Source organism: Melopsittacus undulatus, chromosome 6 (assembly GCF_012275295.1).
Source record: "Melopsittacus undulatus isolate bMelUnd1 chromosome 6, bMelUnd1.mat.Z, whole genome shotgun sequence".
Classification (NCBI taxonomy): domain Eukaryota; kingdom Metazoa; phylum Chordata; class Aves; order Psittaciformes; family Psittaculidae; genus Melopsittacus; species Melopsittacus undulatus.
In genome coordinates this window covers 4,072,381-4,091,379 of record NC_047532.1, presented here as the reverse complement: position 1 = coordinate 4,091,379, position 18,999 = coordinate 4,072,381, and the positions used below count along the sequence as shown (strand labels likewise).

Genomic DNA, 18,999 nt, shown 5'->3' with positions numbered 1-18,999 from the left:
TTGGAGTCTCCTGCCATTCTGAGGGGAGAGGGTGTTATTTATTCTGCATTTCTAATGTCTGGATATAAGGTAATTTCCTTTCCATGGTGTTGAAAGTTAGAGTTATACTGTGAAATAGCAGAATTTCTTACTGCTGTCTGCTCCTCCATCCTCTCAAACCAGTCAGGGAAAACAATGATTCACACAAGAGTCATGAGCAATCACTGGGCTGAAACCAGTAGCTTCCATATCAATACTGGGGCAGGCAGATTACCTGTTTTCTGCAGGATTTCTTGGTAATAAACACAAAACTGCTGCAAAATGCACCCCTGTGGCTTTCCCATGTTCAGTAATACTTAGAGGTGCTCCTTCCACTGACTTGATCTGCAGGCTATAAAGACACAGCAAGGGGCAAGCTAGTGAGGAACAGGGGACATCATAGGAAGAGATGACTATGCTTTGGTGAGAATCTGCATGTGAATAGAGATGGAGCCAGGAAAGCAATGGGAGGGGAGGAAGGAGTGGTTCTAATAAGAGCCAGATAAATAAGCAAGACAAGATCCAGAGAGTAAGAGGCATATTTCACAGACATGTATTCACTGCTGCCTTTGGTGCTGGGTGGGATGCAATAACTCATGCTGGTGTTGGAGGAGGGTTTCCAGTATGTCAGCCAAGGGAGTGGCAGAGAAGGGAGAGGAGCTTGGAGTTCTGGAGTCAATAGCATCATTTCCTGCTGCTTTTCTTGATGGGTTTTTTTCTGGTCAGAGCCATTCCCTGTAATGCTTCCTCCTTCTCCTTTAATTTACTTCTAGTTCATTAGCTGTGCCAATGCCAAAAAAGTCTTCCACATGTTGAATTAATTCCAGTCCTCAAAGATCACCCTCAGCTGAGGGCAAAACTAGGAACACTGGTAAAATAAGAGGCAAATCCTGGTGTTTAGATAAAACAGCACAATCTAGTTATAGAAACTTAATCCTGTATACCACACCTTTCAAATACAATCAGTGTCAGAGAGCTTTTGAGCTCCTTGGTACAGAAACTCCACGCTTCAGTGGGAATGTGATGCACAATAAGTGTGGAGAGGAATAGCTGGAAGGATGCTGTGATCATTTCTGGAGTGTAGTCTCCAGTAACTGCTGGTTTGCTTTGTTAGGACCTCTGTGAAGACCCCCACCTCTTTGTGAATGGAATCAGCTCCCATGATTTACACCAAGGCATCCTGGGGAACTGCTGGTTTGTGGCTGCATGCTCCTGCTTGGCTCTGAGGAAGAACCTCTGGCAGCAGGTAGGTGATCAGTGTGCTTGGAACATGAAAACTAACAAACCCTGTTGTTTCCCTGCCTATCAGCCTGCGTTTTTCTCTTTAGGATCAATGTGCCTCTAATGAGGGTGAATTTTGGTGAATTCAGATGCACTTTCTTTAGAAGATACTTTTTCATCCTATAAGACTTCCACAGACCTGCTGAACACCAGAGAAGAGATGTAACAAAGCCACAGCTAATAGTGTAATAGGTTCTGTCTTTCCCTGCAGAGCAATTTGAATGTGACTTTCCTAAATGATTCTTTGAAGTGGGACTATATTTGATGTTGTACCAAGTTCAGCCTCTTTTGGCACTTCATCTATTTGTGGTCAACTACTCATAAAGCTGAATACCAGCACAATGCATGCCCCAGGGCAGTCTGCCCTCTCAGCAAATCTTAACATGGTGCATTTGGTGAACTTTCCTTTCCATGGTTTCTCAGGTGATTCCAGATTTTAACGAACAAGAATGGGACCCAAAAAACCCAGAGAAATATGCTGGGATTTTCCGTTTCCGTTTCTGGTGCTTTGGAGAATGGACAGAGGTGGTGGTTGATGATCTGCTGCCAACAGTGGACGGGAAGTTGATCTACTGCCATTCCAATGTGAAAAATGAATTCTGGAGTGCATTGTTGGAGAAGGCTTATGCAAAGTATGAACTAATTCACTGTCATTTTAGTCCTCAGTGCTGTCCCTTCTATCCATCTGTTTTTCTTTCAACTCTGTCATATTTTCCATAGGTTTTAGGTTTACTGCTATTAGAGAATCTAAACATTTAATCTGCATGGAGGAGGGGAATCATAAGAGTACAATGTACATTCCTTCAGCAGCCCAAAACCTTAAGGATCATTTGACTTCTTTCCTATAAACCCAGCAAATGTTTATGTGCAAGTTGATGTTTTGTGGTGAAACACAAATGCATTTCCTACATTCAAGCTGAATTACAACAGCCATTTGGTAACTGAAAATGTTCTGTTATCTCCAGGCTGGCTGGATCTTACGAAGCCCTGGATGGAGGCAGCGCTGCAGATGCAATTGTGGATTTCACTGGAGCAGTAGCAGAATCTATTGATTTGGTACAGGGCAAATATGGTGAGATTATTTCTGAGCAGATGAAGCTGTTTGAAGACTTGCTGAAAGTGCATAATAGAGGCGGCTTGATCAGCTGCTACATTGCGGTATGTATAGAGAGGTGCATCTGAAGAGTTAATTTCAGTTTAAAAAATACCATTATTACTAGAAGTATATTGAGTGTGTCTTTCATTTGTATGCTTTGGAAAAGCTTCCTATGGAAGAAACCAGCAAGTTGGCAGTGCTGTCAGCCAAGTACAGCTCCCTGAGCCACTAAATACAGTCACAAAACCACAAAGCCATTTGTGCTGCCACTTTACTGTGGATCTGAAATACTATTCTTTCTGAATGGTCACAGTTGTGTATTGACCCGAGGTTAATCCACCCAGAATGCCCTTATTTACAGGCCAGATGGGAGCGTTCATTTTCTTTGTTTCTTAGGGAAATCTGTTTAGAGAAAACAGTTCTGCCGGCACTGAGCTGCTGAGACTTCTTGATTTTGGTTGTGAAGATGCAGTTTTCTTGTCAGTGTAATAGAGTCATAGAATAGTTAGGGTTGGAAAGGACCTTAAGGTCATCCAGTTCCAACCCGCCTGCCATGGGCAGGGACACCTCACACTAAACCATGGCACCCAAGGCTTCGTCCAAGCAGGACTTGAGCACTGCCAGGGATGGAGCATTCACAGCTTCCCTGGGCAACCCATTCCAGTGCCTCACCACCCTCACAGTAAAGAACTTCCTCCTTATATTCAATCTAAACTTCCCCTGTTTAAATTTTAACCCATTACCCCTTGTCCTATTACTACAGTCCATCCCCAGCATCCCTGTAGGCCCCCTTCAGATACTGGAAGGCTGGTCTCCATGCAGCCTTCTCTAGGCTGAACAGCCCCACCTTTCTCAGCCTGTCTTCATACAGGAGGTGCTCCAGTCCCTGATCATTCTCGTGGCCTCCTCTGGACTTGTTCCAACAGTTCCATGTCCTTTTTATGCACAGGACACCAGAACTGCACACAATACTCCAAGTGAGGTCTCACAAGAGCAGAGTAGAGGGGCAGGATCACCTCCTTTGACCTGCTGGTCACGCTCCTGTTGATGCAGCCCAGGATACGGTTGCTTTCTGGGCTGTAAGCGCACACTGAAGCCGGCTCATGTTCATTTTCTCATTGACCAACACCCCCAAGTCCTTCTCTGCAGGGCTGCTCTGAATCTCTTCTCTGCCCAACCTGTAGCTGTGAATGGGATTGCTCTGACTCAGGGGTAGGACCTTGCACTTGTCATGGTTAAACTTCATGAGGTTGGCATCAGCCCACCTCACAAGAATGTCAAGGTCCCTCTGGATGGCATTCCTTCCCTCCAGCATATCAACCGAACCACACAGCTTGGTGTCATCGGCAAACTTGCTGAGGGCACACTCAATCCCACTGTCCATGTCACTGACAAAGATGTTTCAAGGCCAGGTTGGATGAAGCCTTGGGTGACATGGTTTAGTGTCAGGTGTCTCTGCCCATGGCAGGGGGGTTGGAACTGGATGATCTTAAGGTCCTTTCCAACCCTAACTATTCTGTGATTCTATGATTCTGTGTTGAACAAGACAGGTCCCAACACCGATCCCTGAGGGACACCACTCGTTACTGGTCTCCAGCTGGACATTGAGCCATTGACCACAACTCTTTCAGCTGACAGGCTGAGCTCACTTGGTTATCTAGGCAGTGCTGTTTGTTAATAATGGATGGCAAAGCAGACTTAGTGTGAATCAAGCTGTGAATGTTGTTTCTGGGATGGTAGGTTGCTCCCAGGTACTAAGGCAGTTGTTTCTTAACATGGATCTCCTGAGGAGATAGGCCAAATACAGTGAGCTGTATTTAAAAAAACAAAAAGACAGTTGTAATGCTTTTACTTCTTTCTAGTGTTATATTTCCTGTCTGTCAAGTTAAACACAGATGCTTCTAAATATTGTTTACACAGAGGCTGTTCCTATTGGTTTGGCTTGACTTGTCTGCATATATCACTTTTTGATAGATGCATTACATACACAACAAAGCTTGCTAGGTATAGAATATTTAATACTCAAGTGGCTTCACTGCTGACTTACAAGCATGTCATCATTTTCCTTGCATTATAAAATAGCCCTGAGATCCACAATTTAGAGATTTGAACAGACAGTAGATGTTTAAATATCTCATTTAAATAGATAAATGCCTTCAGAATGAGGTGGGAAGGGCAGCCTAGCAGTAAGAAAAGCCAGGCCTGGGGGGTAATGAAAGCTGCAGGAGAGGTTACAGACTCCCATGCTGTCAGGGACTATTGTTTGCTTTTAGTTGTGAAAAATGCAAGTGAAAGTGTTACACTGGAGAAAGCTCAAGCCCGTTGGAAACATCAGCCAGTCTTGGTGTAATGCATGAACTGATTCTTTAGGAACTGTTGTTGGTGAAAGGCAAAGAGGTGTTGGCGAGAGTCTCACAGTTGCCAGACCATCTGTCAGTTCCAATTTGATAGAAATGCCTCTTTTCTGTCTTTTCCTCTCCCTCATGTCTTATCTTTGGGAACTGAACACTGTTGTATCAGTGTAACATCTGCATTAGGAGAAGGACCATGTCTGTTTAGACCAGAGGAATTCTGCAGTGGGTAAAAGTATCTGAGAAAGCACTATGTGCATGTCATACCTTGAATAAGTCCAACTCTCTCCACCAGAGCAAAGGCTTGATCGTTTTGTTCTTTAATTACCTTACTTTAAGTTTACATGCAAGTATCTGCACTAAATCTAGTATTTCTTCCTTGTTGCCAAGGGAGTAATGTCTATAGGCCCATTAGGCTATAGACCAACATAGGTGAGAAAGACTGGATGTGGCTCAATGCAAAGATGTCCCTGCTGGCTTCATTTGGATTGTTTCTTTTCAGAAGAAGAGTTATAGCAGTGATACAGCTTTACTTTTTCCATTGCCCTGTCTGGTATGTGTTGCTCAGAAGCAACATTGCACTGGCTTTGTAAAGGGCCAGTCATTCAAAGCAACTCCAGCATCTTTTCATGGTACTGCTGTTCTGGTTTTAGATGTACTGCGGAGATATTGATCTGGATGCATTAAATGAAATTGTTGTGGCCACCAGCCCAGTCCTTAACTCTCTGAGGCCAGGAGACAGAATGGCTGTAGCAGGCAGTATTCTCCTGTGCTCTGGACTTGCCAGGCAGTGTCATGCAGAAGGCTAGTGGGCCACTAGTTTTGAGCCCCCGTGCTGTTGTCTTCCTGCATAGTCCAAACACTTGGGAAGAGAACATACAGCTCTGTGAAACAAAACAAGCCTTCCCCATCCTGCCCCTTGAACATGTGTCTGTCAGGTCGCTCAATGATGTGAGTCCTTTTTAATTGTCATTCTTGGTGCTAAAGGCTTCCTCTGGCAGTGCCAGTGAAGTGGAGACAGAGACGGGTCTTGTCATCGGCCATGCCTACTCAGTGACTGCAATTCGGAAGCTGCGCCTTGGAGAGAGGCTCATATTCTCCTTTAAGGCAGAAAAGCTGTTTATGATCAGGCTGAGGAATCCCTGGGGAAAAAGAGAGTGGAGTGGTGCATGGAGTGACAGGTAAGTGCTGCAAAAGAAATGAAACTGTTAGCGTTCTCTCAGCAAATGAAGACATCCTGGAAGAGCCAGGAGGTTATGGCTTCCTGGGCCTTTGTTTACTGTACATATACATCACTGCTCTGGCACACTGGGGCATGATAGTCTATGATTAAGTGATGAGTCAAGAGCATGAGGTTTGTTCCCAGCTTCGACACTGATTCTGTCTGTGACTCAGTTTCTCATCTGCAATTGCTAGCTGCTGGGGACGGTATCAGCCTCTTGTTCCTGGATAATTTAAGTGACTGGTGAAAAATGCTGTAAAATTGCCACATTTGTGATGCCTGGAATTATTTTCTAATGAATTTTAATGTGGTCATTGAGCTTAGCAGGCACCTCTAGAGAGACAGAAATGATCACTGGAGGGGATGTATTCCATCACTGGCAATTCACACATGAAAAAACATATAACTGGGATGTTACAATTCAACACTGTGCTTACCAGCCACTGTTAGCATCTAATAATGCAGTGTTCTTAACAACAGGATAATAAGTACTTACCTTTTATACTTTAGCAAGCAAAAATCGATTACTTTCAAAGAGTTTGGTCCAGGTGAAATGCAAAGAATGTGCAGAACTACTGTGTCTTGTTTAACCTGTGGTTCTTCACCAGCTCTTGTCTTGGCACAACCACCACTCCTGCCAGTGGAAGCACTGAGGACTCTGAGGCTGGCCTCTGGTTTTTGGCCTAATAGAATTAAACTGAGAATTTCCAAAGAGGTGAAGAAAGTGCCTGTTATGGCAAGCAGCTTCTCTTCCCTCCTGCCAACCACCTTCAGCCTTATCCTCCAAGTACTTCTGGAAAGGGAGAGAGGAATTGTGGCTGTTTGTCTAATGTTGCACATTAGGGAAGGGGCTCATGCTGTCTTTTATTGTGTTGTCTGATTTAAGCATCAGACTGCTTGCATTTAGGATCCTGGGCTCCCTGTAGTCAGTGGAAAGAGGCAGATGCCTTCAGGGGACAATGCAGAACATGTAAGTTGTATGTTAATGCAGGCAATGAGGTGTCCATACAGTGTAGTGTCACACTGGAAACAGGACACTAGGCTCCTGCTGCAGCAGTTTCTTCTCAAAGGCTCTCTGGGGAAATCTTAGACCTCAGGTCTCTTATTTAAAGAGCTACAAGACAAAGAGAATTCTCTGGTCTAAGTGAGGTGTTCAATAAGCTCTTGAGGAGGAAAACTAGGTTTCTTTTGAAGGGCCTCCAGGGAATGGATTCAATCTCATACCACCTTCCAAACCAGCTGGTTTAGTTCCTAAGGGAGGGAGTGACAAAGGAAATCAACAAAGATCTGCTCTAGTTGTGACAATTTCCCATTCATCTCTTTCTTTTTTAGCAGCTTTCAAATCAATTCATGTTTTCAGACTCCTCCTGTAAAAGCCCATCACTTCTTCCGGAACATCATCTGTCCTTTCAGTACTCTGATATTACCTTTATAAGGGACTATCAGAGAATTTTCCTTGCAGTTTTATTTGCAGGAGGCAGTATTAACTGAAGTCATTAAACATCCTTGCCGTTACTTTATTCCTCTTTTTCTTTTCCTTTTAGTTCCGAGGAATGGAAGAAAGTCAGCAATTCAGAACGTAAGAGCTTGGGACTCACTCTTGAGAATGATGGAGAGTTCTGGTGAGTGGGAACCATGTGAAGGGCTTGCAGATAGTGGCTGCACTGAGTAATTGCCATTAATTCTCTCATTTAACAACTTTAAAACCAACTTCCCCACATGGATAAGATTACCCAGTCCTGGCACAAGGTCTGTTTCTTTTAAGCTCTTGAGGGATGACAGAAGAACAGAAAAGATGGATTAAAAGCCGGGAGAACGAAATTAGTAGTTCTTAGTAACTGTGAGTTTCAAACACCCTCAAAATCTATTAATCCCAGAAAGCCAACTGTATCCTGGGCTGCATCAAAAGGAGCAGGTCAAAGGAGGTGATCCTGCCCCTTTACTGTGCTCTTGTGAGACCTCACCTGGAGCATTGTGTGCAGTTCTGGTGTCCTCAACATAAAAAGGACATGGAGCTGTTAGAACAAGTCCAGAGGAAGCCACAAGGATGATCAGGGGCTGGAGCACCTCCTGTATGGAGCCAGGCTGAGAAAGTTGGGGCTGTTCAGCCTGGAGAAGCTGCGTGGAGACCTCAGAGCAGCCTTCCAGTATCTGAAGGGAGCCTACAGGGATGCTGGTGAGGGACTATTCATTAGGGACTGTAGTGATAGGACAAGGGGTAACGGGTTGAAACTTAAACAGGGGAAGTTTAGACTGGATATAAAGAAGGAAGAAGTTCTTTACTGTGAGGGTGGTGAGGCACTGGAATGGTTTGCCCAGGGAAGCTGTGAATGCTCCATCCCTTGCAGTGTTCAAGACCAGGTTGGACAAACCCTTGGGTGCCATGGTTTAGTGTGAGGTTTCCCTGCCCATGGCAGGGGGGTTGGAAGTGGATGATCTTAAGGTCCTTTCCAACCCTAACTATTCTGTGATTCGATCTATATTTAGGACATTCAGTCAGAATCAAAAACTACACATGTTGGTTTACATGATAGAGTGTCAAATATTGAACACAATGTCAATCCTGTTTCCTAACTACTGTGCCTATCTGTAGGATTTCTAGGTCAACCATCACTATCTATAAATACAATTGCAGCCAAAGAATTTTTGTATCTGTTGGTGTTTTCCAGCATGTGCACAAGTATTAATTCCCCACAGAGTCTCTAGAACTCTCATATGACTCAGTTTAAAGCTTAGATATGCTGAGTCCATCCAGCAGGAGCTTCAGTAGGTCATTAATATTGCATCAAGTGTGTGCTGGGAAGGCTCAGTATGAAAAGTCTTCTGTTTGCTTGGCTTTGTCAGAACTGGCAACTGGAAGCCACCTGTAGGGTTTGGTTATGGGACATTAATTAGCCAGGACATGGTGTTATTTCAGAGGTATGAAGCTGTTAGAGGAAGTGAATGTTTCTAACTGCTCTGCAAGACAGTCTGTCACTTCAGCAGGCACAGGTTATAGCATTGAGATGGTGCCAAATAAAAGCAGTGTCCAGAGTACAGAGGTTTGAGTCCTGCCCAGGGACAGTTGTAGCCATAAGGACAAAGGTGTGGATAGTGCTTTGGTTGCAGATAATCTCTTTTACCTTTACAATATGCACATTAACAAGTTCAGCCTGTAAATGCAACTTATCCTTTAATAGGTTTACTTTACGTGCTGCAACAAATCCAGAGCTGACCAAACCACACTAAGGTGATATTGCTCTAAATTAAGCTCTAAGATAGTGTGATTGTGGCTTCACAAGTATTTCCACATGGAGAGCTTTCCAGTGAATCAGCTTGTCCTCTGGATGGCTGAGCAATGCCTCCTCTTAAATTACTGGCACATTACATGCGTAATTTTGGCTCTTTGCTTGAGTATCACTGTTTATTTTTAAGCAAACCATTCCTTCCCTGGTGTCCCATGGTACAGGATGACGTTTGAGGACTGGTGTAAGAATTTCACTGATGTGGACATCTGCCGGATTGTGAATACCTCCTACTTCAGCATCCACAAGACCTGGGAGAAGAAGATGATGCATGGGGCTTGGGCAAAGAATCCAGAACCCCTGCTAAATCGCTGTGGTGGATGCTTTGATAACAAAGAGACCTTCCTTCAGAATCCCCAGGTGGGAATCCCTGTGTTTTGTGAGGTATTGAAGTGTATCCATTTTAGCCAGAGCTTCTGAAATACCCACCCTGCTTGGGAGCTGGCAGCGATGACTTGACAGAAGTCTCATTGCCTGAGGCTGTCCTCCTAGAGTTTGTTGCTTCACTGCTTGATTGAGTGATTTCTGTGAAACCTCTCAGAGAAGTTTAGATACTGGTTTAGGACTGATCATGTTTGGGGCTGATGAATCAGATACACCAGTATTAGTGAAGTCCTGTGTGGACTTCCTTCAGTTTCCCAGTTGGAAAGTTCCCAGAAAGGTAGCAAGTATGATTTTTCTAATGACTACTTCATTCATTTAACATCCTTAAACAGCCTAAGGACTTGGGCCACTGTATTTAGGTAGTATCCCTTTGCATTATCTAAGATTCTGAAAGTATCTAGTCTCTTCCCCAAGCTCACCCTCTCCTCAGCATTACAGACGTTTCCTTGTCTTGTTCTACCTGGCAAGTTTCAAGGTATTCAGTTTATCTGTTCATCCATTCTCACTCCATTTCTCACCTTCCTGCCCTTCTCAGTGAAGGGCATTCATCCCAGTGAATGCAAATTCAGGCATAACACTGCCAGTGAGATTTGGGCACTTTCTGCTTTAGTTATTTGAAAACTGACCTTTCTGTCCTTCTGTAATTCATCACATACTTTAGATTAACTGACGATGTTCTTGTGTCTGCTTCTCTGCAATTGTATGGGAGGTTTCTGTCTGCACCCCGCAGTTTCCATAGCAGGATATGGGAGAAGTGCAGCCTTTGCTGTTCAGACTAGGAGTGAATCTCAAACTCTCAGCTCATCATACAGCTGTAGATGGAGAAGCAGTTCTTAGCTGCCCTGTCTTCTGTCAGTGCGTCTTCTCCAGAGGATGATTTTAGTCAGATATTTCCCTGTATGATTCTGGACTTATTCCAAGTGCTTGTCTGGGTCTCATTTGTGTTTAGCTGCCACACAGAACAAAATACACGTTACAGTTGAGTGCAATGCCTGGTGCAATGGAAGCTCTTTTATTCCAGTGTTATCTCTAGGCTAGTTGATTAAAAGGCTCTTAATAGCAGTGCTGGAACACATTTATGTTAGCTTAGGGCTGTAATAAATTACTGCAGCACACACTACCATAATCTAGAGATGATCTCTGTCTGTGCTCCCTGAGTGAAATTCTTCCTGTGAAGTTTATCTGTACAGAGCAATATTGTGACACTCACAGTTCCTTTAGATAAGGGAATTTAAGTATAAATGTATTCTTACAACCACCCCCTAATTGCCAGATTGTTACCCATTAGGACAGCTGAAATGTCATCAGATCAAAAACCATCACAGTTGCATAGCTCTCACCAGACCAAGAGAGCTCTCATGCACTCTCACAGTTCCCCTTCCACACCTCCATTTGCCCTGGCACACTTCAGGCTATCTGACAAGGTAACACTGCCTACAGTTTAACAGGGAGGAGAATTAAAATGTGCTTTATTATGTGTTCCTACATACTTGTATCTCGCTTCTTAGATTCTGCAGAGGCTCTTTACATCCCCTAGGACTCTCTTCAGGGTCCTGTGCTTTCCCTGCTGCAATGTTTATATAGCACACAAATAAGAGTACAAAGAAGCATTCAATTTATACCAAAAACAGAATAGCAAACAGTAGTCCTGTAGGAGGCCAATCTGGAACATAAATACTGCGAGCAACAAATGAAGCCCAGAGGCTTGGTAAAGTATTGATTTTCTTTCCAATACTGCTGTGCTTCAGCCAGCTCTGCTAGATTGGTGTTTCCTCCATGTGGGTTCAACACTGCCTGAGACAGAGAGGGTCAGGGATGAGGAATGGGATGGTGCCTTGTTCTGCAGAGCTCAGACCACAGGGGGATGTGAAGTCATTACAGGGGATCTGCTTGCTTCACATTTAAAGGACTTTGGATGATGGGAGAATATGGCACCTGTCTTGACTTGGAGTAAATAGTGTCCTTTTCCTCTGGTTCTGACAACTCAGATTTGCCCTCTGTATGCATGAAAGAAAACTTACAGGAGTCTCTAATACTGAACAGACTTGAGTGTTTAATTCTTTGTCATATAAAGAAATACCTATCTGACCTTTTGTCTACTGAAAGGCTACATACTTATTTGTGAACTGGTCTGGTGGTGATCCTTAATAATGTAAGCAAGTCTGAGTTATTGAGATAGGAACTGCTGCCTAAACTTGAAATAAATTCCTTTGATTAGTCTTTAAACCCAGGTTCATTCAAGTTTACTTTATAAACAGTTTGGGTATAAGATTTGTATGTTAAAGATGCAGGAGCCCTTCCTAGCCCTGTTTATTTTGTAATACTATCTTATGCTGTCCTTTATGTGAATTACCTGTTTCAGTGTTTCTGATACTTTTGGTTTAAAGATCCTTATTATTAGCATTAATTTTTCAGCTGGGAGTTGCTGGGAATGTGTGTTATATGGAGAACTCTCCTCCCACCTCCTAACGAATTTTCATGTGCATCCTTTGTACGCACATATTTCCTCGGTGATGGCTTTATCCTCATTATCCCAAGGCATTTCTAACTGCTTGTCCTCTTCTTTCTTTTACTAGTACATCTTCGATGTTAAGAAGACTGAGGACAAAGTGTTGGTCTCCTTACAACAGGAGGATCGCCGCAAATACAAGAAAGAAGGGAAAGGAGACAGCATCCCCATTGGCTTTGAAATATTCAAGGTAGGCAGGATCTGCCTTGCTGGCTCAGAGTTTGTGCAGCAGCCCTGCTCCATCCTGGCAATGAGATCTTTGGCAGATAGAGGCATGATTGCCATGGTGGGGTCTGGCTCTCCTCTCAACATGAGCTTTGCATGTGTACTGCACTCTTTACCAGAGCTGACATTAGACAGATTATCTGAACTACATTGAATCTACTTCAATTCAAACTCTATTTGAACTAAAGGAACACAAGTATTTTTTCCCTACTGCAAAAGAATTTGAAGTGCTTTCCCTACTTCAAACTTTGAAGAGAAAGACAAATATTAACACTTGAAAGGGTTTTTTTCTCCTCCCCACTGGAGGCTCCTGCCTCCAGTTCATCAGCAAATACAGCCAAGGGAATGAGTGAAAAGTCTGAAGTTTTTCTTTTGCCACTTAAGAAGAGAGTCAAGAGTGTTTTCAAAAGCTGGAGTAGTGAGTAGGAAATGAGCAGATGTGAAAAGGAACCAAATGGATCCCAAACAATAACTTAATTGCATTCCCAGAGCAAATTGACTAAAATGAGAACATACAAACTGAAAGGAGGGAAGCAAGAGAAACAGCTATGAGTGTGCTTTTTCACTGAGGATCAGGTTATCTTATCCCCCGTTGCTCTAGCTAATGGGGTTACACTGACCCCTACCCTAAAAAACAGTTAGTTTTAACAGTCAGTCAGAGCTCCTCACATCTGAATCACACTTATTCGTATGACAGTCACCTGTTAACCACAGAGAAACGAGGCAACTGAATCTCAGCCTCATTTAAGATGCAGTGTAGCTCAGCGGTAGAGTCCTTGGAGTGTGCAGGTATCTCTAAATGCATCTTCTAATCTCTGCAGTAACATTTTATCTGTTAGTGTGTGCATGTCTTTACCATCCCAAGCTTTCACCTCTGCTTAGGGGTATACGTGTTTATATACTAATGCAGTGAAGTGTGAAACAGCAGTGCTTTGGAGCCTGTGTGGGCTAGTGATTGGAAAACTGGGTTGGCCATCAGGACTATCTCTGCTGCTTCTGCAGGTGAAAAATCATTTGCCAAAACCATTTGCCTTTATTGCACATTATCTTTTCTGCCCATGAAAGGCTGTGTGATATGCAGGGAAAATCCTGCCTGTTAGCCCTGGTATCCTTCCTTGCAGTAATCTCTGTAATGCTCTGTGGCTGTAGGTGGAGGATAACAGAAGCTATCGACTACACAAGCTCACTGTGCAGGAGAGAGTGGCCACATCTCCATACATCAACATGCGCACCGTGTTCTTGAAGAGGATCCTCAAGCAAGGCCGCTATGTCCTTATCCCAACAACCTATCATCCTGGCATTGCTACAAAGTTTATACTGAGACTCTTCACAGATGTGCCATCAAAACTCAGGTAGGTAGTACTCATGGAATCATAGAATCAATTAGGTTGGAAAAGACCTTTAAGATCATCAAGTCCACCACATTGGCTGCATCTCCTTGGAAATGGTTACCTGGCTGCCCTCAAATATCCTGGTCTCACTAGCTCATATCACTCCAGAATCAGGCTCTTGAGATTTTCAGGGTCACCTCCAGAAGCCTGACAGGAATTTGTGCATGGTCAGGACATTTTTACTTATGAACCTAATGGACAATTCAGTTTGGGTCTTTTGACCTTTTAGTTTGGCCTTTGTAGTTGCCCCCAGTTGTAAGTCAGAACACAGAGCAGTGTTTGCAATTACAGTTGGCACTGCTTATTTCTTTGAGCATCCCCTTTGAAAGCAGTAGTTGTCTGCAAGGGCAAAACTAGTGCTTCATGAAATCAGGCCCTTATTGCTTTGATAGTGTTTTCCATGATTTAAAGTTGTTGGGTTTTTTTCCACCACTTTTGCTGCCATGTGAAAGATGACACAAATCTGCTTTGCTTTGCTCTGCATTTATTTCTTAAGCCTGTCATTTCTGTACCACAAGCTTCCAAAATGTTACATGAGGAAAGAGGACAAATCTCATGTTCTGTAAATGCTGAATTTCCACAACCATTGATTGTTTGCTTGACATTCATTACTTCAGTTGCTTTTCCCATGATTTTTCAGGGAGCTGAAGGCAGATAAGCCTAAAATGACATGTTGGAGTCTTCTCTGTGGCTATCCACGCAGAGTCACCCAAATCAAAATTCACTCTGCAGAGGGCTTACAGAAGCAAGACAGATCAGGTGGTAAGTGTAAAGCGAGCTTGGAGAGTTGGAAGGGGCTTCTTCAGTCCTCTAAAGGTCTGGGTTGATCTGTAAGCAGCCAGAAATTCTCCAAACAAATGGATGATTTATGGGATTGTTTTCAGCATGTTTTAAAATCTGCCCAAAAGGAGAAATCATAGAATCATAGAATACTTAGGGTTGGAAAGGACCTTAAGATCATCCAGTTCCAACCCCCCTGCCATGGGCAGGGACACCTCACACTAAACCATGGCACCCAAGGCTTCATCCAACCTGGCCTTGAACATTGCCAGGGATGGAGCATTCGCAACCTCCCTGGGCAACCCATTCCAGTGCCTCAGCACCCTCACAGTAAAGAATTTCTTCCTTATATCCAATCTAAACTTCCCCTGTTTAAGTTTGAACCCATTACCCCTTGTCCTATGACTACAGTCCCTAATGAATAGTCCCTCCCCCCTTCAGATACTGGAAGGCTGCTATGAGGTCTCCACGCAACCTTCTCTTCCCCAGGCTGAACAGCCCCAACTTTCTCAGCCTGTCTCCATACAGGAGGTGCTCCAGTCCCTGATCATCCTCGTGGCCTCCTCTGGACTTGTTCCAATAGTTCCATATCCTTTTTATGTTGAGGACACGAGAACTGCACACAATGCTCCAAGTGAGGTCTCAGGAGAGCAGAGTAGAGGGGCAGGATCACCTCCTTTGACCTGCTGGTCATGCTCCTTTTGAGGATACAAAACAGCAAGTGTTATGTGTCACCTGTGCTGGTCCAGGTGGGCAGTAGTAGCCAGACCCTCCCAAGGAGTTTTTTGTAGGGATTACAAAGAAATTCACCTTTCAGGGTTTATGTGCTTTCTAAGTGGAAAATACCCAGAAAGACAGCTGAATCACACAGGCTCACATAGTGTATTTCACTTACCTCAGCAATGTCATTCACAGTCTTCAGAACACCTTTTTATTCAATACCACAAGCTTAACAGCACTTCAGGGAGGAAATTATGATTTTCAAACAACCATTTTCAGCTGGGTAAACTAGGACTTAAAGTAGAGGTTAAGTGACTTGTAGAGGACTGTGTATCTACACATCAGAGGAAGTGTCCTGAAAGACATTAAAATGTCTTTCTGGCACCTGATGTTGGCAGTTAATTAGGAGACTTGTCCAGTTGTCATTTGCTTCTTCATTTTCTACTCTTATTCTCCCTCTGTTGGCCTTTGTTTTCCATGACCAATGCAATAGAAAAAGGTAATCACTGCTTGGTTGGGAGGGAGAAAACAAAGGAGCAAAGATACTGTAGTGAAACTGGAACAAGAAACTGAAGAGGTTCCTGAGCATCTGCTGTGTTTGCTCCAGATAACTCTTCAGCTTTCTTCAGTTTTATATGTGGAGCTCAGTTGCATTAACTCCTTGTGGTAGAGAAGGCGTTAGACTTAGACCTGTAGTACAGTTCATCTTCAGTCTCACAAAGCAGCTAGTAAATTTCTCCCACCAGCTGGCTACAGTTTTATTCCAGTCCTCTTTTCATCACTATTCCTGGCACCCACAGAGTGATGACTGAATGTACTTTTCACTGTGAAAGCCACTTTCTGTTAAGTCCAGTTGTGTCTTCAGGGAACAGCAATGATGGAGGAAAGAGACACAGAAAGGGAATTCAGTTCATTTTTCTTGGTACTTCTCTGGAAAAGCAGGAGCCACAAACACCTCAGTTAAGCTGCAGGGCTCCATGTTCTCAGCAAGGATGGGTGAGACTGATGGGCTGTATGTGATCAGAACAGCAGGGCAGTGCATTGACATGAGGCAGTTTGCTCTTGTTCTTGCCCTGCGAAGGACATTTTCATTTTCAAGGGTGTGTTTGGTTTTTATTTTCTCTTTAAACATTCCTTAAACATTTTTCTCTACCAGTTCTCCACCCTTAGCATTTCACAATCCTTAGCACATCATGGCTTTGACAAGGTCATTAAAACCAGTCGCCTGCAGATGTCAAAGACCAGGCTTCAGCTCAGTGTTGTGGGACCTGGTGCATTGTGACACAGACCCTCAGGAATACACAAACAGGACGTGCAGCCAACATGTAATAGATACTCAGACTACAGTGTAGCCCAAATACCTTTGGGATCCAGAACTACCACACATGGAAGCATCTTCTTCCACTTGGATTTGTGGGGCTGATGTTAACCTTGACAGAACTGAACAAACTATTGTGGGAAATGGACTCACAGATTTTCTGTTTAAACCTAAGCAAAACATCTGCTTGATTATTTTTTTTCTGCTGAAAAGAATGCAGAACTGGGTCTAGTGATGCTATTTGTGAATTAGTATTGAATACATCAAGTGGCTGCAAGAAACCCAGTCTATCATTGTGTTTCCATTGCCTTGTGAAACAATGAGCCATTATAAATGTATCAAAACCAAAACAGGATATGAACACAAAACCTAAATGATTCCTATTGTTCAGCTTTGAATGAAATTTCACCAGAGAAGTTAAAATATTTTCCTTTTGTAGCAACATAAAGCTTTTAGTAAAAGCCCTTGTCTCTTTCCAGCCTATAGTCCTAAATCTCATTCATTCAGGAGGCACTGAAGGAGAGCTCAGTTACTTCACTTCAGTAGCTTCCCTATTATCTTGAATACTGCTGTGAAATGCTTGTCTGAATATTTCTTTATCAGCCTTTTCTTTCTATAGGTATCTCCAACTCAGGATATTCATAGCTTGCCTTGCAGAATGTCACATCTTACAGCAGCTTCAGACAAATTGAGTAGAGAGAGTGTGTAAATAGAAACCGCATAAAGCCAAATATGCACTGCTGCCACACTGAAATCCAGCTGTGCAGTGAGCAGGATGACACCCGTAAACAGCACTCTGTCTTCTAAAGGCACCTTGCTGGGAAATTTGGCAAAGGTCCCGATTGATACTAGAGTACATTCCTGGTAGCAAAAAGCTGGGCATGGAACATATTTCTCACATCTGGGTTTTGGGGGTTTTGGGGTTTTTTGGTAGATTAAAAAAGTGGATATAGACATTCCTTGAAGCACACTGGCTGGATTGTAAATTTATGCTAGGGAGTAGCGTGTCCAGAGACATGAAATATCCCATGTTCTAAGATTGCTTCTTAATGCTGCCACAGAAGAATGCAATTCTTTACCATGCCTTTGTCTCCTCTCTGGCTTTCCTGGATCCATGTCTGGACTCGCTGCCATGCTTATCTCCTGGAGAAATAGCAGCCAGGCATTCAGTAAAGACCAGCTTTCCCCAAAGTGAGTTCAGACCTCGGTCACATGGCAGTTACTGGAATACCAGCTTTACCTGCTGCTCCTGATGTGAACTAGATTTAAAAGTCAACAGCAGCCTCGTGTCTAATCAATACTGTGAGATGAGGGAAGAGGCCACACAGCAATTGCCACTGGGAGTGACAAGCAGAGGTTACCCTTCAGGTTAGGCATAGTCAATATGTTTATTCAAGTAGAAAATAGGTAGATGAAGTGGTTGTGTTTATCTGCTGCTAAGAGGACCTCACACAAAGGTTACTCATTTTCTGGTGTGAAGGTTGTTGGCACCTTGTACCTCTGTGAGCTGCTGTGTCTGATTAGCACCACTGCATTTCACAAGGGTTTCCTGACTCCATCTTCTGATCTGCATCTTCTCGGCTCTCAAGCTGCTTTTTTCTTATGCTGTCATTTATATTCCACCTTGTTCAACCACCTGCCTGGTTTGTCACTATCATTCCTTAGCACAGAGAGAAGACAAAGCTTGAGGAGGTTAGGATTCATCTGGAGCTTCTGAGAACTGAGATGTGGCATTGTATCTCTCTGACAAGCTGTCCTGAAAGCATCAGGACATCTCTTTACTCTGACACTGGGGTATGCAGTTCCAGAAAGTAAGAGCAGCCTGAACAGAGATACCTTGTTTTATATAACTAGGATAGAGGGATTTCAGTCTTGAATGCACTGCTCTTCACATGAGCCCATCACTGTCACCTGAGAGCTGTGCTTAGCACAGATTTCTGAGCAACTGCTTAAACAAAACTGGAAGAGAATGATGATGGCACAGCAAGTGCACACCTGGCCTGGGTCATGAGCTGGTTGTCATCTCCCTGCCAGGGGAAGGTTGTTTAATCTCTGTTTTTAATGCTTATTGGAAAGCTCCTTCTTGCTGCTGTCTTTGATTCATTGTCCTGTCTGGAAAAAACAGTAGCTGGTTTGCTGTTGACAAGAATAGTGGATGAATGTGACTGCCCAGGCTCAATTCCAAATGCATATAGGCTGCTTCTCTTGGAAGTACCTCTCTGAGTTAGCTTGTTCTGAAGCTGATCCAACTCTATGTGAGCCAAGTGCAGTGGCAGGTTTGCAGGATGAGGCAGCACTGTGTGCTTGGAGATTTTCTGTCTCTCGTTCCCAAGTCTGCTTTAAAAATTGCTCTCATTACTGTCACACTCCTTCCCCAAAAGCTTGTCCTTGAGAACAAATCACCTGCTGCATTTCCCACT

The 18,999-nt window shown here is 43.6% G+C and overlaps 1 protein-coding gene across 1 annotated transcript in view; it reads left to right on the top strand.

The window, feature by feature from the left end:
* Positions 1–18,999, top strand: part of CAPN6 (calpain 6) — a 49,013-nt gene that overhangs the window by 25,958 nt on the left and 4,056 nt on the right. Inside the window, exons 2-10 of the mRNA XM_034063961.1 lie at positions 1,133–1,264; positions 1,723–1,931; positions 2,265–2,457; positions 5,734–5,927; positions 7,513–7,590; positions 9,417–9,612; positions 12,213–12,335; positions 13,520–13,722; positions 14,402–14,523. Of these exons, the coding sequence (XP_033919852.1) occupies positions 1,133–1,264; positions 1,723–1,931; positions 2,265–2,457; positions 5,734–5,927; positions 7,513–7,590; positions 9,417–9,612; positions 12,213–12,335; positions 13,520–13,722; positions 14,402–14,523 (1,450 nt within the window). The remainder of the gene's footprint in view (positions 1–1,132; positions 1,265–1,722; positions 1,932–2,264; positions 2,458–5,733; positions 5,928–7,512; positions 7,591–9,416; positions 9,613–12,212; positions 12,336–13,519; positions 13,723–14,401; positions 14,524–18,999) is intronic.